Source organism: Patagioenas fasciata, chromosome 2 (assembly GCF_037038585.1).
Source record: "Patagioenas fasciata isolate bPatFas1 chromosome 2, bPatFas1.hap1, whole genome shotgun sequence".
Classification (NCBI taxonomy): domain Eukaryota; kingdom Metazoa; phylum Chordata; class Aves; order Columbiformes; family Columbidae; genus Patagioenas; species Patagioenas fasciata.
In genome coordinates this window covers 164382614-164408980 of record NC_092521.1, presented here as the reverse complement: position 1 = coordinate 164408980, position 26367 = coordinate 164382614, and the positions used below count along the sequence as shown (strand labels likewise).

General features: G+C 45.4%; 1 protein-coding gene across 2 annotated transcripts in view; it reads right to left on the bottom strand.

Moving 5' to 3' along the window:
• Positions 1-363: 363 nt before the first annotated feature.
• PLCD1 (phospholipase C delta 1) overlaps positions 364-26367 on the bottom strand; it is a 58286-nt gene continuing 32282 nt past the window's right edge. For both annotated transcript variants that reach the window (XM_065831792.2, XM_065831791.2), the window contains exons 5-15: positions 22744-22972; positions 20750-20951; positions 18900-19044; positions 17719-17868; positions 9714-9881; positions 7963-8119; positions 7519-7635; positions 6307-6485; positions 5649-5781; positions 2287-2436; positions 364-1928 (exon numbers count right to left, since the gene is read on the bottom strand). In XM_065831792.2, the coding sequence (XP_065687864.1) occupies positions 1837-1928; positions 2287-2436; positions 5649-5781; positions 6307-6485; positions 7519-7635; positions 7963-8119; positions 9714-9881; positions 17719-17868; positions 18900-19044; positions 20750-20951; positions 22744-22972 (1722 nt within the window). In that variant the 3' untranslated portion in view covers positions 364-1836. The remainder of the gene's footprint in view (positions 1929-2286; positions 2437-5648; positions 5782-6306; positions 6486-7518; positions 7636-7962; positions 8120-9713; positions 9882-17718; positions 17869-18899; positions 19045-20749; positions 20952-22743; positions 22973-26367) is intronic.

Genomic DNA, 26367 nt, shown 5'->3' with positions numbered 1-26367 from the left:
CCTGCTAAGGAAGGTTCACCAAGAGTTGGTGCCACCACGGAAGAGGGGGCAGGGGTGGCTCTGGTCATGTCTGTGCTCAGGCTACGTGGTACAAACTCCCTGTGTGGTGCAAGGCAGCCCTGGGTATCCTTCATTCAAGTTTTTTTATCCTGTGGTTCCTTTTTTAATCCTGAGCTCAGGCTGTCCCTGAGCTGCAGTCAGGGATGCTCCAGCCTTGGCCTCCAAATGTGTCTCTGATACAACATGCCCCATCCCAGAGGTGAGAGCCCATGTCACTGCCTGACACCCTGTTCTGCCTCAGTGGCCTCTGCCACTCTTGTACTCCTGCAACCACTCGTTATTAATCTGATATGAGCCTTTGAGTTGTGGATGTAATTCACATTTAATCTGGTGATAGTTTACAACATCACAATATTGTAGTGAAGAGGAAGAATCAGTGATGTGTCCAGCAATGATTACTGCAGCATAACAAACTCCAGGTAGGACTAAATAACACCCAGTTTTGCCATGGCCCAAGCATCACCCAATCCAGGCTATTTTGGACTCAAAAATAGGTGAGAAAATGAGTGGAATGGAATTTGTTTAAAAGGACATAAACCTCTTCAGTAGCAGCCTATCCTCTCCACTGCCAGGCATCAAAAACCCCAGAAAGAATGATATCTATAAGAAATTAAGCAGGTTTATGTCCAACTTCATGTGTGCCGCATTCAAGTAAGACAAAGAGGCAAATAGTGACAAGTAACTGGACTTCTCCACTTTTTTTTTTTTACTTTTAACAGTCTAACATAGTAACATAGTTGTCACTTCAAAATATATATTATTTTATTTCAACAACATTCCCTTAACTCTGTAGTTGTACTTGAAGAGAAACCACCTTTTGCCATAAATACTGTGTTGCTGTCCAAACCACTCTGTACTGGGTTTTACCTTTACAGTGCAACTGGGACCAGGCTTAACATTTACAACGGTTTCTACTGCCATGTCCTCTGTGTTAAAAAAATTACTGGTGTTTCTTTTTATAAAAACACAAAGTAAGTTTTACTGTGTTAAAAAAAAAGCCCTCCTGTCAGTTGAGTGTATTCCCACTGTCACTGGCAAAAGACATTCTCCTTTGAGTGGGTCTCACTTTGGGTTAGAGGGAAATCTGCCGTTCGGCAGCTTTTTTCTCTTTCACAGGAGGAGAGAGCCAGGCTTTGAATGCAAAGTGACCTGGCGGAGAGCCAGGCACACAGGCAGAGTAGTGTTCATGTACTTCTTATTATAATACAAAAGGAAAGACGAGTTATATAACATGGGCCTTTGTAGTGCAGCCTTCTCTTTTAATCTGTAACAGATAAGAGGAGAATTGTGTCCCCGTTTAAGACTTCATATGGTGAAAGATGTTTGACATCTGAAGTTGCAAGAAGTCACCTGGCGCCTGGCCACTGATTTCAGTGGGGGGTGGATTTTCTTCTCGTGCAGATGTTGGGTTTTCTGTCCAGATGTCTGACCCAACCCAACCCAACCCAAGAGCTGTACTTTGCTAAAAATGAGTCCCTATCCTCTTGCCAAAAGCAGAATTAAAAAAATCACACTAAGTGAAGTGAACTAAAAACACAGCTGGATTGGTCAAAAAGGTACAAAAGGATTAATCTCAACAGCAGCATTAGGATGTTTCCAGCACGCAGAAGGGAGAAGGTTGATGGCTATTTCGCATCAGGGGTCCCATGGGGCACTGTGTGCTGCTCCAGAGAAGGCACTGGGGGTTTGATGGGACCCTGACGTTGGCAGACTTCGCACGCTGAATTCCTTCAAGGTCTGTAATGAGCTTCACTGTGCTCTGAAAGAGCTGAGCTGCTAATCACAGTCCTGGATGTTGATGTACACAAAGAGGGTGGAGGAGGAGTAAGGGTCTCCATTCTTGGTCAGAAGATGGATGTGGCGGTAACCTGGAAGCAGAGACACAGATGGAAAGTGGCTTTTAGTCCGAGTGGAAAAATATTTGCTAACATTTGCCAAGACCCTGCAAAAACATTTCCTTGTCTCTGAGCATTTTCCTCCCAGTACCCCACAGAACAGGTAGGTCTGAGAGGATGGCTTTGAGCATTGGTAATGTATCATGCCCAAGGCCACTGGTGACAAGGGCATCCCTTCCCCTTGTTAGCAGATGCCCAATAAACCATTTATCATCTTGCCCATCTTGGACCTGTTTTGATCCAAAGCGTGATGGGTCTGGACCTCTCATCTAGGACAGTGCAGCTTCCCAGAGGGCTCAGCAGTTGTGAGGAACAAGTCATAGGGCCTTACCTTGCTTCAGACTAGTGAAGGGAAGGGTGTACTGCCCGATGAAGTCGTTCTTGGTAGACATGTCAAAGTCTTCCACCACAAACCGGACCAGGGCAAGTGCAGGGATCTCTATGTCAAATGTAAACTCTTCATCCCATTTTGGGTTAAAGCCTGGGCAACATAGACAAAGATGGAGATCAGAGCTGCTCACCAACAAGGAAGGGAGACATGCTCACAAGCAAGAATGGAGGTCAGAAATGTTGGCAGGTAGGATAGAGGTCCGAGAGGTTTCCAAATGGATGGAGACTTTGACTGACTGACAACCTAATCTGACCCAGACCCAATGCCTCAGGAGGTTCCAAAACCATTGTTCCCAGCTCTGACACTGATTTGCTACCTGGTATTAATAAGCCCTTCAGCTTAGGCTGCTCACTTCAGACCTCAGCACCACACTCCCAGAAGACAATAGGAATAAGAAGGAGGTCAACTGTTCTGCTCCACAGGTTCTCTGGTTGCCGTTGGACCTGCTGCAAATTTTTACAGCCCTAAATCAAGGGTGAACAGAGAGAAGAGCTGTGCCTTTGTGTTGTGACGGCCTTCTGGGGCCTTCAGCCTCACTGAGTGCTCGAGGCACACCCATCTGTCACTACTCTATGCCTCAGTTTCCCTGCCTGCAAGAAAGGTTAATGAGGAGTGTCTGATTACAAAAAACATCACCAAGTCTATGGAAAACATGTTTTATGTCTCCCTGGGCAGTGTCTGAGAAAGTCAGACTAACCCCACTTCTATTATGGATAAGGATCTTGTGATCTGGACTTACAAAGCAAACAAAACTGTGACTGTCATATCAGATGAGAGATGCAGAGCAAGCTCAGTGCTCTCTCTGCAGGTCATGGCAGGTGCCCTTTGCAGTTTCAATAAACCACTCCCCAGAAACAAACAGGATGAGAGAACATCCTGTTTGAAACCTGCTGCCATCAGCTCAGCCTATGCCCAAGGGCAGAAGAAGTTCAGCTTAAGCCTTCTGGTCATGGAGAATTTGTGGACAATTCAGCAGGAGGCAGAGATCTGTCAGATGGCCCTGAAGGTGCTGAGATAGGCCTGTGGATAATGCCATCATGAAATATATGTGTTGGGTTGGTGCACTTTATTTCAATTTTCATAAGCTTAAATCAACTAAACCGTTCAGGTAACACACATCTGCTCCTGACGCCCTTCACCCTTGCATAAAAAAGACCAAACAAAACAGTGATGCTGATCCCATGGGAGAAGCAATCATGAAGTCTGAGGGAAACCCACCAGCCCTAGGACAGTAGGTTTCACTGTAGTGGTATCTGGGGGGGGATTTTCAACCCATTTCAGAGCCATAGTGAGATGCTCAGAGCTGATGAGCCAGCAGGTTCCCACAGCCTCTCGAGCTCCACAGCTGCACCCCTGGGACCTGATCTGTGCCCACAGCTCCTGTTTCAGTCCCACCACCATCAAACCAAATGAGCTGCTGAAGCATGGCCACGTATCTGAAACCTCAGCCCACAAAATGTAAACCCCTGCCTGCAGCTGCCCCTTTCTAGCACCGATCTTTTCATGCTTTGATTCACTTTCTATTGGGCAACACTCCCTCCAGCATCCCTCCAGTGTCCCTCCATCCAGTCAAGGTCTGGGTGTGCTGAGCAGCCCTGAGGAACAGGCTTAGCAGGTCTGAAACCTCCCCTACACAGCTTCCACTCGAGGGATTATAAAAATCATTCTACGTGAAAGAAAGGGCCGTGAGCTTTAGGAGCCAGGCCAGATTTACTCAAACAGGAAAGAGGAAAAAGGAAACATTAGCAGCAAGGAAAAAATGCACTGGTTTTCTAGTACTTGGCTCTTACTCCACACAGAAATATCAGAGTGTGTGTGTACACACATATTACACATGTTTGTCTGTCAGTAGGAGGATGGCACTTGACTTTTCAGACTCCTACTGCCTCATTACATCCACAGGAGAGAGGGATGAACTTCCCTCTACGATCTCTGAAGGCCACAGTATTGAGGCTTTCACTGTATGGCAGAAAGTTGCAGTCATGTTTGATGAGAAATGGTGCACAGGGAGGTGAAATGTCCGTGAGATCTCTGAGGTCAGTGCTGGGTAAGGCTTGAGCCCACCTCTTTGGAAATTGGGGCTACAGCTTTCACCCCTCACCTGTCACATTGTGTGCTAATTTAGCACCTGTGCTACTTTGGCCAAGAGGACAAGCAGATCATAGAATCATAGAATCATTTTGGTTGGAAGAGACCCTCAGAATCATTGAGTTCAATCATTAACTTAACACAGGCACTAAACCATGTCCCTAAGAACCTCACCTACACGTCTTTTAAACCCCTCCAGGGATTGTGACTCCAGCACTGCCCTGGGCAGCCTGTTCCATAGCCTGACAACCCTTTCTATAAATAAATTTTTACTAATATCCAATCTGAACGTTCCCTGGTGCAACTTGAGGCCATTTCCTCTCATCCCATCATGAGGAGGCTCTGAGCTACAGGAGATTTTTGCACAGACTATGTTACACGTGAGAAGAGGCTGAGAGGTGGAGTTATTCAACCTGGAGAAGGCTAAAGGCGTTACTATTGCCATCCTCCACTACCTCCTTACAGACAAAATACAGCCAGGTTCTTCTTACAGGTGCACTACAAAACCATGATGTATAATGGGCACAACCTGCAACAGGGGGATTTCTGGTTAAGAATAGTGATATCTTATCATCAGGTCAGCCAAAGACTGGATCACTGGAAAGAGCCCAGATAGTCTGGGGAATCTCTGTCTTTTGAGATAATTTATCTGGGTAATACCCTGAGCAACTTGAGTCAACTTAGCGGTTGGTCCTGCTTTGGGCAAGGGCTGGAACAGACACCTCCAAAGTCTCTTGCAACCTCAATCTTTTGTGAGTTTGTGACATTTTTGAGATAAAATCAGCCCCACAGGAAGCCTTCTCTTGGAAGATCTTGGTGGGGGTCTCTGGTCAAGTCCAACTGTATGGAGGTAAAGAGCACCTCCAAAGCTCTAGCTCTGCAGATTTGGCAGCCAGCCTCAAAGAAACTCTTATGGCTGATGATGTTTTGCAGGGAATTTCTTTCTCCAAGAAGACATGATAGAACCCCTGGATGTAATTGTCCATTGGGACATCTATCTGTGGGGCTAGTTCATGCCACCAGCAGTCTATAAACAGAGCCCCTGCACTGAAGCAGGCCAAGAACATCTCATGTATCTGCATAGTGTGTGCAGGCTTGAGGGCACCTGGGGCACGTCTGGTAGAAGGGCAGCAGTCTGGGCAAGGAAAACTCTGCTATGTGAAGCCACATGGTTACTGCCCCAGAGGAGCAAAGCACAGAAGAAATCCCCTTACCATTGTTTTCAATGACTTTGGTCTGCTTCTTGTTGTTATCCTGCTGGACACCATGGATCTCTATTGTTACCTTAGGATCAACGATGGAGTTTTTGCTTTTGTTCACCTTTGGCAGCTGCTGACCAGAGATGATCTGTGGAGGAAACAGAGGAAGAGGTCAGAACATCATTAGGAGGTGGGGGAGGCTACCTGGTAAACATCCTTCTCCATCTCCAGGAGCACAGAACCTGCTGTGACAAGCTGGTGCTGGTCTTTCAGAACCAGCGTTGTGACATCCTTCAGGGGAAGCGGTCATGAGCCAAAGCACCTAATGAACATTGCTCAAGCCCAGCCAGCTGGCAGGGGACAGGCAACTTTTCTAACTGTCCCCACAACGATTTGGTGAGACTTGGAAACAAGAGTGGTGACTGTTGACTGCATGTCTACCTCTGTGTTTCTCTAATGACGGTGAATATTGCCATCAACCTCTCCTATGGCCAAACGTTAAATATGTAAGTCCCTGGAGGATGAGAGCCCACACAGGACTGAAGCAAAGACCCCACTGGTGGGAAATAAGTCAGGACAACGTTGCCCAGGTGGGACCAGGAGAAGGTACAACCTACATGCCTCCCCCCGAAGGTGGATGCTACTGAGACATTTTTCCGACGTCTATTCTTACTTTAAGTAGAAGCTTCTTCTTTGTCCCCCATGTTCCTTCTGTGATGGATTTTGGATTGAATTTGGTTTGCTCATCCCGGAGGAATTCCGGCTTTAAGACATACCCAGAAAACCCATTGTCCTGGAACCGACCCTGGTAGACATCCATTTCTGTGCCTGCTGTCTGGAAATTTAGGGCAACTGCAACATAAATACATAAATTCAGTCACTTTCAGATACATCAATGGGAGTCTTTTTATACTGATTATGTTCACATGAAATTGCACTTATTGGACATAAACTGACGCTTTGAAGAGCAGTGATAAACTGTGACCCTCACAATCTGCTACTGCTGAGGATTTCTTGCATTCAGAGGTGTTAGAGACAGGAGGAGTCACTACAGCCCTCTCAGTTGTCCTCCTGCCTGCCATAGGGTCAAAAAGTGTCCTGCATTGAACTTCTGTCACCTGGCTGGGCAACTGTATCTTTTAGATAAACCTATCCGCTTCTATGCTGAAGGAGTTATCTCCTGTAAGGAAGCCAGCAAATCCTTCTCAATTTGTTTCTCAGCTACACAGCCTCATTGCAAAATCTCCTTTCCACAACTGAGACATCTCCAACATCCAGCATCATCAAGAGAGCCAAGATGTCATCAGCAGCTTGCCCACTTATCACTGCACTGGGTTTCCTGGATGAGAGCTACAACATAATTCAATTAACAGGCTCTGGGACACTTGTTTTCATCAAATCTCTGGTTATCAATGTATCATCGGGGTCTCAACACACTGGAACCAGGTATGATGTGGTGCTTTGACTACAGGGAACAGCTCAGGTCATGGCTTGGCTGTTGTGGTCATGGCCTTACTCTAGGGCTCAAGAGGTCTGAGCTTGATTTCCATCTCTGCCAGAGATGTCAGCACGCTTTTCAGTAAGTGGCTGTAACTCCTGGCTCTCCTCCTCTGTTAAATGGCGATAACTCTGCTTCCAGTGAAATTGCAGGGATGTGCAGAAATGCCAGGAAAGGATCTCCTATTGGTTTTGAGGAGGACCAGAAAATGGTCTATGAAAAGTCACTGTGCATAGCCTGAAGAGCTGATCTCTCTCGCCAACCACTGAGCCTCTTTGCCTGTAAATGTCTTGAGATTACACATCTACCCCAACTGAAGCCCCATCACAGCCAAGTCATGGGCGACCCAGCCAGGCTGACCCTCTCCAACCTCCCAGTTGCACCCACCGATCTGGCAGCCGACGTTCCACAAGTCGATGGGGTTGTAGTTGGAAGAATCTGTCCTCCAGCCTGCAGGGTAGATCCGGCTCAGGTGCCTGATGTTGTGATGAATAAAACTGGTTCCTACAGAAAAACAAACAAACAAACAAAAAGAATAATATGGCACTTTCAGTGATGGGAGCTGATCTACCTTTTCTTGATGCTGCTGTATATGCTGTTCCTCTGCCTAGCAAGTCTGGCTGAATGTGAACTACCCATATAAAATGCCCTTCTTGGTACCAGCCTCTATGATATTGTTATTCCCATGGTTTCTCAGTGACATGCATGGCCAAAGAATCAAAACCCATGTCTTTCAGGATGCCTTTTCTTCATGCTCAACCCCCCACTAGCTGTCCCTTTATGGGTGACTGGGACAGAGCGTGGCCTTTTGCCAGGGCATGATATACGTACCAGCCTCCTGGGCCAGTTTCAGAGCTTTGCTCTCTGTGAACGATGACATCTCGTAGAAAGGCCGAGGATGGCCGGAGTCCTCAAAGCCATTGAAATGGACGCTCTTGCAGTAGACAACTGTGTCTGACAGCTCCTTGGCCAGCTTCAAAGTGTCACTCTAAAAGCAAGAGAGGAAGAGGTTTGTGAGGAGTTTCTGCAGTCATACTCAAAATTAATAATCATGTTTTGTCTAGGATCCCTGAGGCTTCTATTCTCCACCATCTTCAGATGAAAATAATGCAAACTATCAACACTCACTGGCACCTCTGTGCAGAGAGAAGGTGTAAAAAGGACAGGCTGCCCTTGCCATGTCCCTTGCCCTGCATGCATTGTGCTAATCCCTCCCCTCAGAGCATCACTGCCCTCTCAGGCCCATCCAACCATATCATAGAATCATAGAATTATAGAACAGTTTGGGTTGGAAGGGACCTTCAAAGTTCATCTAGCCCAACCCCCCTCCAATGAGCAGGGACATCTTCAACTACATCGGGTTGCTCAGAGTCCTGACCTCCCAAGTGTTACTACCAAGAATATTTCATTTCATCTTCCCCATGCCTCCATCTGCATTTATTTGCATGTTATTATGTGAATGAGTATTTCAGCTCCGCTATCACAGCTTACAAGTGACTACGGCTACAAACACAGGAACAACCCAAACCACCTGTGTTGGTGAGCTAAGAGAGGATTTTACACAATAACTTTGGTGTCCCAGCATCCTTGCAGCATGATGCTCTCCAGATGGATTCTCTTTGCTGGTGGGAAACCCTTTCTGCTGCCTTCTGTGTGATCACTTGTACTTCAATATCAGTGGCTTCCTCCAGTTGCTAAACTTTACAACTGAGCCTTAGCAATGAGTTTTCCACACTGTTCTGGTGCCAAACATGCAAACTGGAAAATAAGGGGAAGGGAATGATCCTTTGGCCTCCACAGACCTTGGGCTTTTTTTTCTTGAGCTGGGAAGTTCTCATAATGTAGATGCCTCCTACTCCACAGCCACATTCATTAGTGTGAGGACGAAGCGAAAGCCACCAGCTCCCATTGGAGGCAAGGAAAGAAAATGACCAACTTCAAAATTATACATGTTATTGACTACACCTCAGAAAAAGAAACAGGACCCTCAAAGAGTGAGCAAATCAACAAATCCTTCCTCTGGGTCAAAAAAACATGACCAGTGAGGCTGCAGGTATGTCCCAAAACATGACCAGAAAAGCACCGGCCGCTGGTAAGAAACACATTAATGATGGTCCCATGACAAACAGATGTCTGGAAATCAGACAGAGATAGATTGAGCATGTGCCCTTCCACTGCTTCCACAAATGCCACATGGCCTGTCCCGGTTGCAAGGGTCCTCCAGCCTTGCTTTAAGGAAAGAAGACAACTTTCATACTTGGCTCTGCAAGATCTCTGTGATCAGGATCCTTAGCTCCAGTGATTTCAACAATTCACCCTTCCCTATCCCCAGCTGAGAACACACTGGAAGCTGTCTTAGCTGGGAACATACTGAAAGAACGTTAAAATTGCCTTTGAGTTTTTTTGGCATGGTACAAAGCCCACCTAGAAAGTGGTTTTTCAGCATGAGTCATGGGATGGGGTAACAAGACAGGATTTCCCAATGCAGAATTTTGAAGCCTTCTGAAACAGGCAAAGACATATAGTTTTTCTGCTTCTCCAGAACTGCCCCTTTTCCGGACTCAGTTGCTTCTTTTACTTACCTTCCCCTTCTGTTGTATCTCAGTCTTTACAGATTCATCTTCGATTTCAGCAGCTTCGTCTTCATCAGAGACATCCTCAGCCTCCAGGTTGTTGTTCCCATTTGTTCCAGTGGGGTCCTCCTGCCTGCTCAGCTTCTTGCCTTTCACAAGGATCTTCCCTTTCAGTTGCTGCACAAGCAAAAGTGAACAAAATAGATGGTGATTAGAAAATATTCTGGCCTGCCCTGAAGGAGCAAGGATATACAGTTCCCCAGCCGCAACCAGGGACAGGGCCTTTTGGAGTTGCATCAGTTGTTATCCATAGATACAGGCAAAACTAAATCTGTTTTTCCACTGATCTGCCTCTGAGGCTACAAGCCATGAGTTTGAAAACCCCAGATAGCCCATGGCTTTTCCTCTGATACAGAGCTGTCCATCCTCTCAACTAGACAATTTGAACTGTTGTGCTGCTAGAGGCAACACAAGTATACTATTTTTTTTTCAAAACCGAACGTGATTCAGCCAAGCCTGGGGGTCATGGCTCATGGGAGCTATTCACAGCACTGCTTCTGTCCTTCTGTGTGGGCCTTCAATTTAATCTACCCCGTTCTCTGCAATTTATGCTTATAAACACACACACATGGTAGGAGATCCATGGAGGGACTGAGGCAGTGCGGCCATTTTCTCCACTAGACATTTTAATGGGGAGAGAGATCCATTAATTTCTGGACAGGTTGCCTCATGCATAGCAGACATGAGATTTTAATATTAAGGAATCTTGCAGGTGAAACTGTAAGGTGCTGACAGCATAAGGAATGGTTCTCAGATCCTTCCCAAAGACATCTCCTCTTCTGAAAAGAGCTCCTGCTGCGGCTGCTATCATGGTACCACACTAATAACCAGCTGCATAGAATCATAGAATCATTTTGTTTGGAAGAGATCCTTAAGATCATCAAGTCCGACCATTAACCCAACACTGGCATTAAACCATGTCCCTAAGAGCCTCAGCTACATGTCTTTAAAACACCTCCAGGGATGGTGACTCCACCACTGCCCTGGGCAGCCTGTTCCAATGCCTGACAACCCTTTCTGGGAAGAAATGTCTCCTAATACCCAATCTAAATCTTCCCTGGCACAACTTGAGGCCATTTCCTCTCATCGTATCACTTGTTCCTTGGGAGAAGAGACCAACCCCCTCCATGCTCCAAGCTCCTTTCAGGCAGTTCAGAGATCAGAAGGTCTCCCCTCAGCTCCTGTTCTCCAGCTGAACCCCCCAGGTCCCTCAGTCGCTCCCATCACACTTGTGCTCCAGCCCCTCACCAGCTCTGTTCCCTTCTCTCAACTCGCTCCAGCACCTCAAGGGCTTTCTTGGCATGAGGGGCCCAAAACTGAACACAGGATTCGAAGTGCAACCTCAGCAGTGGTCGGTACAGGGGACGGTCACTGCTCTGGTGCTGCTGGCCACATTATTTCTGATACAACCCAGGACGTGCCAATGTTAACACAGTTGGCTGCAGAGCTAATCAAAGGAGATATTTCACAGGCCAAATCAACCTCCAGCTTCTTTCAAAGTCCACATAAAATCCCTAGGTGTAGGAACACAAAAACAGTACGTGGTTGCTTGCAGACCACCATAATACTGATGTATCTCTTGTGCAAGATCTGACTGTGGGAGGAAGGCCGAAGCCTGGAGAGGGCTGACTCTGGACCCAAACCAGGCAGCAGCGATATTGGCAGCAAGGAGCAGTTCTGAGAAGCGTGACTGCCTGGGTGCAACCTCCAAGTGAGCAGGTTATGCCTCAAAATTAGTTAATTCAGCCCAGGAGCACCCCTAGATCCTGCAGCTTCCAGTGAAGTCAGTGGGAGATTTGCTGCCACGTGGGTGCGTTTGGTAGTCCTGACTTTAGAGAGTGCTAATACAGAAAAATGCAGTCTCAGAGTTATCCAGTACAACCCCTCAGTCTGCACAGCATGTCCCCCCCTTACTCAGTGACACCCTGTATTTGTCCTTTCCACAACAGCAAAAGCAACATCTCAAATTACAGGACCGTGGACAATCAAGGATATGGTACAAAGCAACACCCTTTGTGGGCACTAGCAAATTGCATCACGTCTTTACAGAGCCCAGCCCAGTTCCTCACAACCCAGCTAAGCTGTGGATGAAGCTTGTTTTGAGCTGAAATCAGACACCGGCACTGGAGGCAGCAGCCAAGAGCATATTTCTTCAGCTACCACAAATTATCTGTTTACACTGGGGCACTTTCCCTGTCACTCAAAGGCTGCACAGAGGCTGCTGGGAGGAATGTACCAGTGACTGGGAATAAAAGACTCAAAGGAGCAGTTGGAGTGTCGTGATGTCTTCCTCCCCGTGCCCAGACCATCCTCATCCTCTCAATCTCCCAGCCCTCTTCCAGGCAGAGCTGTGACCTGCTTCTTCACATCCATGGTTGGGAGATGTGTCAGCTCATCTTCAGAGCCTCACTTCGCTCTGCTACTCACACATCTCTAACCACCCTCCCTCCCTCCACATCCAGCTCTTCCCTGTCCTTCCACAATGCTCACTGGTAAAAGGTGAAATCCAGCTCCGTCAACACTTTGACTGGACGAGCCTGGAGGGGTTGCACTGAGGACATGGGGAGGGGAGCAGACGACTCTCTCTTGTCTTTCACAGGCTGCAAAGAACATCCTGCTATATATTATTTTCTGCCTCTGCTTTCTAATGCCCCAGAAGAAACCTTACCACCTCAGCTCACAGCTCAACAGTAGAGAAATAGGGATAAGGTATTTGGGGCAGGTGGCTTAATGCTTAATTACCAGTAGGGCTACTAGCCCTTTTTAAGCTTGCCCAGTTCAGGACAGCTTGTCCAGCAAGTGGGAGGTATAATTTCTGGCACAGCCCCATCCTAGGTGGCTGAAGAACATCAGCAGCGAAGGCAAAACAATGCAGCCTCCACCTCTTCTCCTCACCACAGCCCATACCACTGCCACCAGTGGGTCTTCACTGCTGCTTTTATCCCGTCTAGACTGCAGTCACTCTGGAAAACCTTGAATTTACTGCAGATGTTCCCCACAGGCATAGGGACACTGATCAGCCCAGACTGTGTCATATGGGACACTCCATAGGACAATTACAGTGGTCTCCTTTGGCCTTGAAATCTAAGAGGCTGGCTCCCATCTGGAGTCCTGTTGCAGACATTTAGCATCCCCTTGTGCAGGGGACATCCACCATGCCTACAAGAAAGAGAAGTTCATGTGCCACCTAACTCCAGAGGAGATGCATTAGCTTATTGGTCCACAATGAGGGGTGAGATTCACCTCAAACCAGAGCACTTCCAAGTCCATTTTCTGCAGAAAGTGCTATTCTATAGTAGCATTGCACTGAATCCACCCTGCAGAAGCTGCCAATTGCAAACATTGTCTTCATTTAATATAGAATCATAGAATCATGCTGGTTGGAATGGACCATCAAGATCATAGAGTCCAACCATAACCTAACTCTAGCACTAAACCATCTAGTATACAGGTATTAGGAAGACAAGTCATAAATTTGAGTGCTTATCTTCTTTAGCAAGGTTTTAAATAAGGTGATACACACAGACACAAACACGCGCATGCACTTGTTCCATCTCTCTTGGTTCCACTTCATGTGATATTACGTATTTTTAGCCTGAGGCAAAAGACGCTCAGCCCATCACTTCAGCTCTGTTGAGCAGATCCCTTGCTTAGGAAGAAGAATTAGCTGAAATATTCGATAAATATTTTCCAAGTAGACCATAAAGATATTCCAGCTGCCTGTGACAAGCCCTAGGTTGAATACAACCTAAGAAAACATGAAAGGCTACAAGGACACTGGACTCTACTGAGAACATAAAGAGGAGTGTCTGCTGGAATAGACGCCCTGTAAATTGAATTGCCTTAGTTCTCCACAAGTGGAGCTCCCCTGCTCTCTCACCTTTTCTGCTGCATGCTGAACAAGTTCAGCTCTGCAAATGAAATGGTTCTGATATATGGATTTGCTTCCTTTGGGAGTCTGTGAATCGGGACGTGGCAACCAAGAGCACTGTTGATTTTATCAGGAGTAAAGCTGTAAAGAGCAGAGGATTTTCAAAGATCTGCATACACGTGTTTGTCCTACCTTAAAGTTTCTTGCTTCTGTTAGGAACCTGAAAGCTGTGACAAAGTCTGACTTCCAGTTTCCTCCTCAGTGGAAGATTTGTAAAGCGATCCACCTCATCAAACTTTCCATGCCTCCAACACCTCCTTTAGAGTCAACAGAGAGAACTAAACACTCCCAGGGTGTGATTTTTCATGTCTATTTAGACAAACACTTACGACGAGGTGGAGCACACCTCCAGCTGCCTTGTTTGTATTAACTACTTCTCAAAAGGAGCCCAAAGTGAAGTGCTTATCTACACAGATATACAGGTTTGAGCACTGCCACCTTACATCCTGCTCTCTGGATGAAGGTATACATCTCCCCAGGTTTCTGAGAAGCTGTGAGGATTAACATGTTCACATTCACCAGGAGATGTGCAGACCAGATGCAGTAATTGATATTGCATCTCCATCTGCGTGTGACTTTCAGCCTGGTTGCAAACTGAAGTGTTGCAGGGCTTAACAATGAGTGGCACCAGAGGATGAAGAGGGCCTCCAGAAATGGGGAAAAAACACATTATCAAAGGAGGTTTTGAGAGACTGAAGGAAACTGAGCTCAAGAACTTCAGCTAAGAAGATGCACTGCAGACAAGGTTGACACAGGCTGGACTAACCTTCAAGGGTCTTGAAGATACTTTCAAACTGAGTGTATGATGGAAGTGGTTGAGGCATCATCCCTGGAGGTGTTTAAAAGACATGTAGATGAGCTTCTTAGGGACATGGTTTAGAGGTGGTCTTGAGAGTGTTAGGCTAACGGTTGGACTAGATGATCTTAAAGGTCTTTTCCAACAAAAACAATTCTATGATTCTATGCAAAAGAAACCCTCCTGGGGAGATGGCTCCCAGGGTCCACTGCTGACTTAGAAACCCATGACTGAACCTAGTCTGGACTCAGCTGAGACAAATCTAGAGGTGTTCGCTGCCTTGCTGTGAGCACAGGGCAGAGCATGTCAGCCACCCTGCTAGCTGGGTGAGTTGTGCTGAGCCCTGCCTTGCCACCGCTATCCTGGAAGTGGTTCCTGAGCTGCATGGCTCAAAATTATGTCAAATGGGGGGACCAGACATGACAATGGACAGGACTGATGGGACAGCTGGTGGGACAGTGGAGGTGTGGGATGGCAGAGGCCACTGCACTGGAGCTCCCTACTGGGTTGCTCATGGTCTTAAGGGTCACCTATCAAGACAGGTCTTTTAAATCCAAAGCTACTGTCATTGTGAACAAGCGAGCCCAGTAACAAAGAGCTGAAGGGGTGTCAGATAAGCCTGATGCACCAAAGAGTTGCATGCACTGTTGACAGCTGTTTTAGTCTTGTTCCAGCACTGGGTTTTTGCAGCATTTCTATCTGGGGCCCAGGGAGATGGAGAAGGAGCCCTGGCAGATCAGGGATGGGGCAGAAGGTCTCACAACCCAGCAGCAGAGACTGGAGCAGCTTTTCCATACAACCCTGGCACTGCCTGGAGCTTTTGTGTGGCTTTTGGCCTTTCATCATATAGACCTTTAATTTACTATTGGGACCTAAAAATAGGAGCTTGAGGGAGACATTTAAATGCTCTGTGTAGTCCAACACTGTTCCTGGAGGGAGCTTGATAATTCAGATGTTTGCCCTGGGCTGTGGTATGAATCATTAGTGTGAATCCAATCTGCACTGGTCTGTCTTTAATTACTGACTGCCCTGCTAACACAATCTGCAGCAATCCTTTGCCTGTTCTCATTTACTGCCTTTCAGCCCTCTTCCCAGTGACAGATCCCACCCTTCTTCTAACATAAAAACCAGTACATTATCCCGGGTTTCCCCATGACAGCTTCACAGGGAAGTGGAAAATCCAATAAGTTTCTGCTTTGTTTTGTTTGGTTGGTTGGTTGGTTGTTTTTTCTTTTTTGTTTGGTTTGTTTTTTTGATTTTGTTCTTTTTTCCTCAATGTTTCAGCTTCAATGGATTTTCCACCAAAAAAAGTCAGCAGTTCAGCCTTTGACACTCTCTTAGTTCACACTGGCTTCTTTTCTCCCTTTAGACTAAATGGATACAATGGACCATATCAGCCCAAATCCATTCACTAAGGTAGATTCAGGATGTTTTGTTCCAACTGGGGCCACATGTCCATCTGGACAATAAGAGCAGGAGGTTAGAAGAGCACAGGAATGGGAAAAACATCTTTGGGAAGCTGGGGTCATTCCCTTACACCTACATCACACATTTCTTTCCCTGGTGTTTCTCTGTTATGTCTTCGTATCATTCCTCTGGTCACAAGGCAGTGTTTTGAAAAGCCATCAGCAGCTTTCCTGGCCCTGCACTGGGGATAAACAGCAATCCAGGAGGTGACACTGAAGAATTTGATTTTTCCAACTCAGTAACAACCTGCAGAGACCTGTCTCCATGCTGCGTGTATCCTCACCCTGGGAGAGTCACTTCTTAAATGGAGGCACCTCATCTGTGCCAGTGCAAAGGTCTTGCTGAAGCAGCAGCATTAAAAGTTATGATTCATCCTAATTTATTGCACTGGCGCCTGGGGACCAACCCAGAGCAGCTTCCCTCTGTTCTAGGCGTTGTATCAAGTGAGGCACGACACTCCCAAACAAAAGGGGAAAGTCAGAAAGGGAAAAGAGAAAAAGGGAGAGGGAAAACAAACACAGAAGATATTTTGGGTGGATCGTTTTCCTCTCCTTCGTCCCCTGCTGACCGCCAGATTTATCCCACCCACAAACTCCTTCCAGCTCTGGCGAGGCATTCTCATCCAATCTTTGGCAAATTATTTCTTTAGCAAAGAAAAGCAATTTAAAGGGAACTGCAGCTATTCCACACAAAAGTCTGTTTCTGTAAAGTGCTTAAGAGAAAAGAAAGCAAGCACAAACTCCAAGGGTGGAAACAGATGAATGCTTCATTTTGGCTTCAGTTTTGGAAACAACTTTTCCTTTTTTTTTATATATATCAAGATTCAATTTCCTATTTTTTCTAATTGTCAGCTGATGATTTCATAGTGGTGATCCACTGTTGAGGGCTGCATAGCTCCTTCCCCCTGTGGGGTCCCAGCTCATCTCCCAGCTTCATGGCTGCCCTGATTCATGGAAATTGATGAGACATCTCTGTGCAACCTCCTGCCTCCCCGAGTACTCCATGGACATCTCCATCCCCAACACCACAGGCCGTTCTCAGTGGGAGGACACTTTGTGTTTGATAGAGTTTGGGCACTACTGGTTTTGCCCTTGAGTTTTGAGGGGTGAGTAATCACAGCTGCCCTTCCAACCCTCATCACATCCTAATCAGCAGGCTGGGTCACCACAGTAGAGCACCCAAGGCATTAAAGGAGGAGGAGAGTGTGTGCGACATCCCTCAGCACAGAGCAAAACGTCTCACCTACCATGAAATCAGGCAGTGTCCAGTCTTGCTGGATTAAAACCACTTGTAGTCCCTCCTTGTGGTGCTAATCTTCCCTGCATGTGCAGCAACCTAATAGTGCTTCAGAAGAAGGTCACATTCAGCTTTGGGATGTGGAGAGCAGACACCAGACAGACCATCAGGATTCAGCTTCCCTGGGACAAGCCAGACAAGCAACCTCCTGATGGCATGAAAGACATTCCTTGGTCTTGGTAAACGGACCAGGAATGTACTCAGTCTTGCAGGGATGTCTCCTCTGAGACATTAGACCACAACCAAGGAGCAACAGGGCATTTTGTGCTTGATGTGCACAGGCTAATTCTAGATACTCCTGTTTCTTATTCCATCACTGCCCACAGACAATCTCTGTTCCTCAGCAAGTGCAGTTCCCACCAGTCCTCAGGTATATTGTCCACTTTTTGGCACACAGCAAGAAGACGGACCTCTCTCTTGTCCCACCCTTAGAAGGTAGAAAGTGCTAGAGCTTCCTTGCTTACCTCTGGAGAGGGGAACTGGGATTTGTTTCCATCGAGTGGAGCTACCAAGAGCATGTCCTCCAGGATTGTCGTCATGTGCTGAGCCATGACCTTCTGCTGCTCAACGCTGCAGTGGTTCTCCAGGGAGATGATGACAGGGTATGGCGAGGTCTAGAACAAAACAGCAACATACACCATCAGTGAACTCTGCAATTTCACAAGTCTATAGCAATCGATATAAACCTCAGTGCTGTTTTCTCTGGAAATAAGTGCATCAACAGTAGGGTCTAGTATTCTGCTAAAATGTGCATTCTGCTAAAATACACAAATTTAACTGTGCAGTAGCTCCTCAGATCTCTTCTGATGCCTTCCAGAGATGATAATCGTATGGACAGGGCATCAGGCTGGGTCAGGATGCTTCCCACGGACTTGCTGGGGCACTTTGATGAGGATCCCTGTGCCTCCGTTCTCGACTTGCACTGTGGGCCAGAGCATCTTCCTGCCTCAGAGGAAAGACTGAGAAGGGAGGCTTTGATTTTTGATTTTGTTCAAATCCCCAGGTGACATAGGCCTGATCCTTGTGCCCCCCCCAGTCATTTTGTGTGCTGAAAGCATTGTCATTGTCACTGCTTTGTAGTCCCAAATGAAACTTGATACAAGCTCTCAGTTGCACTAAAAGAAAATAGCAGAAAGCCCAGTAAATCTGGACAGATCTAAGGGGTTCTGAAGGCTGCAGGCCCAGCACTGCTATACAAGACTTCAGATTTGCTCTTTCCTTTTAAAGCAGAGTAGGAGCAGTTCCTTCACATCAGTCCCTCCAAAACACACACACATGGGTTCCTCTGAACTAGCAACAGACCCTGAGACATCAAAGCCACAGAAATCATGGGCTTGTTTGCATTTCCCACCAGGTATGCTCAAAATAATCAGGCATTTTTATTGCCCTGGGGTCCAGAATGCAGCTGAGCTGCTATAGATTCAAATGCATCCTCTGAAAGTGCTCTGTCTGTCCAGCAACTCCCAGGAATGGATCACTGCAAAAAGCAAAACATGGATGCCCAGACAGAAGGACACAACTTGTACCCATGAAAAATGCTAAGGTGAAGTCTTCATCATTTATGCTCTCTGCTGGAAGTGCAGAGACCTACTCTCAGTCTTGGATTGTGCAATATGAGAAATCTTAGAGGGTGCCTTGTCCTTACTTTGAAAGCATAGTTCTTGATGGCCTTAATGACATCACTGAAGAGGATCTTGGAGGTGAGAGTGTAGCCGTGATAAATGATGGGCTCCGAGTTAGGGCCATCCCAGCAATCCAGCTCCACGCAGCGGCAGCCTTTGGTGAGGGCTCTGGAAACAAAGAAGGGACCTGGTTGGGTTCTGAACCTTCTGGTCCATCTCAAAACAAGGGTTCAGTGGGCACACATATTGCCTGGGAAGGCTGATGGGAAGTTTATAGGGAGCAAGGAAGAAAAGAGGAGCTTGGAAAAACAGGAAAGCAGTTGAAGAAAGGATGGGATCAGGAGAGCTCAGAGTCAGCAAAGAAGGCTCAAGGTTGAGCAAGGAAAGCACAGTGGGATCTGAGAAACGAGGTGGTGAAAGTCCAAGGGAAGAATTATCCAAAGAGGAAGACATAGTGAGTGCCAGATAAGAAAGGACACTCACGGCTGTACCCCAAGTCTTTTCCCAAAGATGGTGAAGATAAGAGAAAATCAAGAGTGGCTACATTGGAAGAAAGACAGAAAGACAGTCAGCCTTAAAACCCAGGCCACAAAGCATGGATGATGTGACTTCTTCATCTAGAACTGATAAGACATAATGAATGAATCCTCAGAGTTGTCAGGGTGGGAGCTGCGGGAATTTCACCAGAGCTGGGGAGGCTGCTGAGGGCCAGTTTCACAAACTGAGTCCACAGACTGAATCCCCACATGAAACTCCCACCTCTGCATATCCATACTTTCATTTTCATTTATTTTAAAATGTAGGTTCCCCCTGTACAGACTTAACCATCTAGGAGATGATCTTATATCTCCCTATATGTTTCAGATAACACAACTCCTTCAACTCATTGCAATAAGAATCATGGGAAAATTTTTTTTACATCAAAAACATAATTCTGTAATTTTAAGATACTGTAAGAAGAGTTCAAACAGATATTGAAAAGCAACCTGGGCCAGATTTCACTCTCTAGTCTTTCGAGCTTGTGACTCTGGACAGTTGTTCCTTGAGAATCAGATAAGTGATAAAGACAGAATTGCGGCCCTTACCACACTTAAAAAGAAACACTTTCTCACTTGATAAAAGTACAGAACATAGCAAATGTAAGGTGGTTGTGCAAATTAGTAAGAGCCACTGCAAACATCTGGTTGTGAGACATTGAACAGCGGTCCGTCATTAAAGGCAGAACTAGGCAACACCTTATGTTCTGCATGGGTACACTGTGGGAGCATCTGAGCTGCTAAAGAAGGACCAGGCATAAGTCTCCTGATCACCCACACTGCTTCACTTCTTTTTGGTCTCTTCATAATAAACCCCAAAATGGTTCTAGGGATAGCCAAGAGACATTATAGATCCTAAACAGTAGGCATCATTTTGGCTCCTTCCAGTCCCAACACAGTCCTGCAGCTCTGCCCAAGAAATCTTTGCAGCTTGTAAGCTCCTGGAACTATCTCATGTCATATTCTGGGGAATACTACACACCCCCTCAGCATTACACTTTGAAAGCACCATGTTAGAGGGCTGCAATCCAGCTTCTACATGATGGCAGATATTTTAAACTACTTCCAAATGTAGTAATTATACATCTTACAGTCAGGTGGACACCACAGGGGGCCAAGCAGAGATTCAGGTCAAGGTGCTGTGAAAAGGGGGGCATAGCCAACCTGATTTAGAAACAGCTCACCCTGATATGAACATGTGCCAGTCCACATTACCTGGTCTTGAGGTGGGAGATTGTTTCTTGGTCCTCTTGCATCTAGAGATGCACCCTATGTCTTCTATAAGAAAGACGTCAACCTCTCACACACATATAAACAGAAACACGCACATACGTTACCTGATATAGGCTTCTGTGCTGCTTGGACCTGTGAGCTGATCTTCCATAAGATAGGTATTGTGTGAGGATGACACCAAGTAGTGACTGAGAGGCTGGGTCATGTCCTGGTAAACTTTACGGTGGGAGGAGTTGAATATATTCCCATCATCGGACAGCAGATACATCAGGAAACCATCTTTGGTCATGGCGTTACCCCTCTTGGCTGCCAGATAAAATAGACAGAAACCTCATACTGAAAATCTCACACCACCGATCTGTGACATCATCTTCAACAACAAGCCTGCTGCTCTCCAGATGATCTCTAATGCAAAATGTGTTCCCCAGGCATTCAGCTATTATGATAGTAAAGATAGTGCTGCTGTTGAGATGACGATGACAGCTTCATTTCCATGAAAATGTTTTTAAAACCCCTTCACAAGCATGGCTCTTTGCAACACCTACTGTCCTTTGATAACGCCTTAAAACGTCAAAGACAGCACTTACCTCACCACTCTCTAGAGATCTACAGCATAAAAATCCCCATTTGAACATTTGAAGCTTTCTTCAAGCCAACACAGAGAAGTTGTCAGATGTCTAAACATAGCCAGATAAATCCCGTATATGTCATCCAATGAATACAAGATTTGCAAAGAGTAAATGCAAAATTACCCAGCTCTGGGGAGAAATTGAGATCTTCCTATCTCGAGGGACTGAGACAGATTTCAGTCTAATCCCCAAAGGTGACATCTGCAAAGCAGTGTCTCTCTCCAAAGAGGACAACGCATCAAGACAGTGCAAAACCAGCCTATTATCCTGAGATGGAATGGAATGGAATGGAATGGAATGGAATGGAATGGAATGGAACGGAACGGAACGGAACGGAACGGAACGGAACGGAACGGAACGGAACAGAACAGAACAGAACAGAACAGAACAGAACAGGATAGGATAGGATAGGATAGGATAGGATAGGATAGGATAGGATAGGATAGGATAGGATAGGATAGAATAGAATAGAATAGAATAGAATAGAATAGAATAGAATAGAATAGAATAGAATAGAATAGAATAGAATAGAATAGAATAGAATAGAATAGAATAGGTTTCAGTTGGAAGAGATCCTCAGGCTCATTGAGTCCAACCGTAACCTAACTCTAGCACTAAACCATGGCCCTAAGAACCTCATCTAAATGCTTTCTAAACCCCTCCAGGGATGGTGACTCCACCACTTCCCTGGGCAGTCTATTCCAATGCCTGACAACCCTTTTCAGGAAGAACTTTTTTCCAATATCCATTTTTTTTTCTTAATATCTAATCTAAACTTCCCCTCATGCAACTTGAGGGCATTTCCTCTTGTTCTATCACTTGCTACGTGGGAGAAGAGACCAACCCCCTCCATGCTCCAACCTCCTTTCAGGCAGTTCAGAGATCAGAAGGTCTCCCCTCAGCCTTCTTTTCTCAGGGCTAAACTTCCCCCGTTCCCTCAACTGAACACGTGCTCCAGACTGGCAAATCACTTAATTTGTGAGCAGAAAGACAATTCTGTGATTGGTCTCCTAAACAGGTGTCACCTTCTTGGTCCTCTACTCAGAGATCTCATCACCTGATGGCTTTTCAGGTGCCCACATTCAAAAACATTTGCCTCCATTCCTACTTTTGGAGAAAAGAAATACTGCTACATTCTTAAACTTGTGAAGCCACGTGAGGTTTTGACGTTTGAATAAGCCATTGGAGTCTTTCCATCAGGAGTTTCATCACCCTCTGGCCAACTCTGTATCAACCCCTCTACAGCTGCTTTGTGTACCCAAGTCAAAATTGAAGAGAAATATTTCCCAGAGTCTGCTGTGCCCTCCTCTCCTACAGCTGCTAATGTTCCCCTAGAAGACAGATGTTCTAGAAGCAGCCAAGAGGAGAAAATGAAAAACAGGGGTGCAGAAGAAAGCAGCAGCGAAGCAATTCATATTTCATCAAGAAAGCAAGATTTTGAATGAAACTAGCCAGGATTTCCAACCTACCTCTTTCACTGGGCTCGTATTTCTGAATTAAGGCAGGGGCAGCAACAACGGCATCTTCTTCTTGTTGCGTCTCATAGAGGAACCTCACCAGGTTCTGGCAGGACATGAACCCTGCTGCATCCGAGTACTTTTGGAAAATTGTATCTATTTCCTTCCTCTCTGTCAGTATTTTGTAAAATTCCTCTATCTCATCATCCTCCAGAGCCTCTGTTTTGGACTTGTCACAGTGCTGTAAACGTAGAGGGGAGAAGGAGTGAAAACCTTCTTTCCTTCTGGCATACGCCAGCCGTAATCTGCACCAGGGCTACACAACGCAGAACACAAAATAATTGGAAACAGTTACTGGCCGGTGAACGAGAAGCACTTGGTCAACGACAATGGTTCTCATTGACAAGGCCAACAGTCATATCACAGTTACAATTACGAGTATTTACTCATATTATCAATGTGCTGAAAAGCACCAGGCATGGCCTTGAGCTCCACTGCACTATGTACTGTGCAAACCATAAGTTAAAAGGACGGTTCCTGGCAGTCTAAGCACAAATCAAGGCTCAAAGAGAAACGTCGCTCTTGATCTCAAGAGGTGGAGGAAATAGGAAAACAATCAACACATCTTAAACTATTGATAGTGTGGCCTAAAATCCAGTAAATAAAATGAAAAGGGCCTTCCCCTTGATCTTAGTGAGTTTGAGCTCAGGCCTCAAGATACTGTCAAGACAAGTAGTAAGGCTGGTTGCAAAGATGGCATCAGAGCTCACTTAAAAAAATCCCGCTAAATTTGTCATGTTTAGGTATGAAAAAATCCCTCTTCCCATGGAATTTTCCTGTTCTCATTCGAAAACCACCAAGTAACAAAATGTCCACAAAATTTCAAATCAGATATCGGCTTCTCAAGGATTTGTAATTCAAATTCTTCGTGGTCCCATGGTTTGAACTTCTCCATTAGATAACAGATCTGACAAAGAACCACAGCCAAGGACTTGGCTGATCATAAAAGATTAGGGGTTTAAGATATACATGTTAGTGCCCCAATGAAGTACAGTACCTTTTCCAACAAAAAATATTTCCCGTTTATTAAAATTATTCCTGGATTCAAATTTTCATCAGAAATTACAATTTTTCTATGGCAAATTCCAATATGCATTTTGTTGTCTGTTCCTAGCAGAATTCTTCATGGAGAGGTGAACAACTATTTTTCAGTCATCTCTGGGATGTAAACCTCTACATCAAATACGGGTTGAGCAAATAAGCTACAATGGAAAGCAAGAATGTATCTGAGAGGAATCACTTATGGGCAGGGAGCGTTATACCACTTCCAAGTGGTTTTACATTGCAAATTTCAGCAATCAACCCACTTCTAGTTAATGTATTGTTATTATGATGATTCCCTCTCACTCAATATCTGTAGCAAGTAAACAGACCCTTAACAGTAGAGTCCTCATCTCATACAGCCCACTCATATCTTACATTTCAGGTAAGTCTGAAAAATCTAATTTTTGCTACGGACACCAAAACCCCTGCAGTACATGGCCTTACTTAGTTTTTGGCCTAAGAACTTCTGTTCTCCAGGCCTGAATGTGGAACAGAAAATGTGCTCCAGGCCACCCAAAGGAGGTTGTGGTGCATCTCCTTTCACCCTTGGACAAGTTGCTATCAGTTACCATGGTTTAGCTGACAGATGGTGACTTGTCAAACCAGAGGAATTAAATTGCTTTCCATCTTTAATCTCCTATGACAGACAGAGCTATTGTCCTGGGTTTTATGACAAAATGCTTATCTCAGTTTAAGCAGTCATCATACTAATCTCAGTTTAACTCTGCTAATGATCTCAGTGACGGCCATGGTGGCTTTGGCAGTGCCCCAAGCAAGATGATAATGAGGAACTTTCATCCCCTGCAAATCCTCAACTGAAGTCCTACACTAGCTGTTTATAGTGCACATATAAAACCAAATAAAATTATCATGATGTCCAGAATTTTACAAACCAAACCAATATCAAAAATTTCAACTTGTCCTGACTTCAGAATCTGTTGGGTAGAAGCTATGGGCTCATCTGAGGGATGGGACAACCTGTCAAATGTACTACAGACAACTTCAGATTAGGATTGAGCCACCCACGAATTCTCTTTTCCTTGCAGCCTTCCATGTGTATGATCCTGTGCTGTGGCTTTGGCAGATCTCACAAGTTTAGCTGAGTATGATGCTTAGCAATTAAAAAAGGAATATAAAGAGGGAAACCAACTGGTGGAGATCGCAGGGATGTCATAAATGACAGATGTTCTTTTCCTTAAGACATGGAAAAACAAATATATTACTTCTAGAAAAATGGCATTATAAGTGATGCGCCTTGGGAAGTTTGTTCATTAGTGGTTATTAAAGGTTGTGACGACAACAGGACAATAGCATTTGCATCATAGTCACATTCCAGGACAGATCAGATGCATGGTGTAAAAGTGAGCTCCTTCTGCTTGGGCTACAAAAGCTCCAAATCAGAAAGAGAATCTCAAGCCAAAATATTGTGTTTTACCTCACTTGTACAGATCATGAACCATGAGTTCTGAATGAACCTTGACCTGCCAGAAAAAGCCAGAACCTTCCTGAGGCACCAGAATGAATATTCAGGTTGAAATGAAGTCAGCAATTGGAGGAGCTTTGCACAGTTTCTGGTTGCATTGCAGATGTCTTACTCAGGTGTGTCTAAAACCCAGATGTGGGCACAGAGTTACGTGATGAAAAGCAAGAATAATGTGAGAACGTGCCCTGCAGCTCTTGCTTGAACCCTCGATCACCCTTCCTTCCTGTGACTAAATGAAGAACAACTCGCCAAGACAGAAAAGATCAGCCTTTTAATATGCTGTAATGTCTCTCAGTCCATCTAAGTTTAAGTAGTATGTAATCTGAAAAGGTAATTGCTCTAAGAGCAAGACAGGTTCTTCCTGGAGGCAACTCAGCCCAAAAGAAATCTGAATTAACCTCTGAAGAGTCTCTCTTTCCAGTGGCTATACAGGAAACTTATAACAATCATATGCTTAATGAGGGTGCTTCAACCAGCTGCCTGCATTTAGATGGGTTGAACAGAGGTTTAGTAATTACTTGGAGTCCTTAAGCAAAAAGAGACTTGAACTTCATCAAGTTCCCACTCCTAGAGACCTCTTGTAACTACTGCAACAGCAAAAGAGGTTCATTGTATGGAAAAGAGACTGCACTTCTAAAAAAAATAAAATAAAAATAAATGGGGGTCTTTTCAGATGTTTGATGTTTGAAGTGATTTATCTGAGAAAGGTGAGATGAATCCTCTCGGATGAGGTGAATCGCATCCTCCATAAAACACGGAATAGGAAACTTGTACCTCCTTTTCGGGAAGGTCCTAATGACCAACTTTCCCTGTTATCTTCTTACGGGAAGGAGCAGGAGGATTACTGCCCAGTACCCAAAACCACACACACATTTACCACTGATCAGAAAAGGCATTTCTGAAACTATCCACCCATGAATTCAAATCCTGCTTCAGAGAGGATGGAAGTTTGGAAATAATCCAGATGCTTTATCTCACCTCAGCAGGAGGGCTTCTTTAGAGAGAAACCAAAACCATCCCGTTTTTATCTTCTGCTAGGCTCAGTCAGC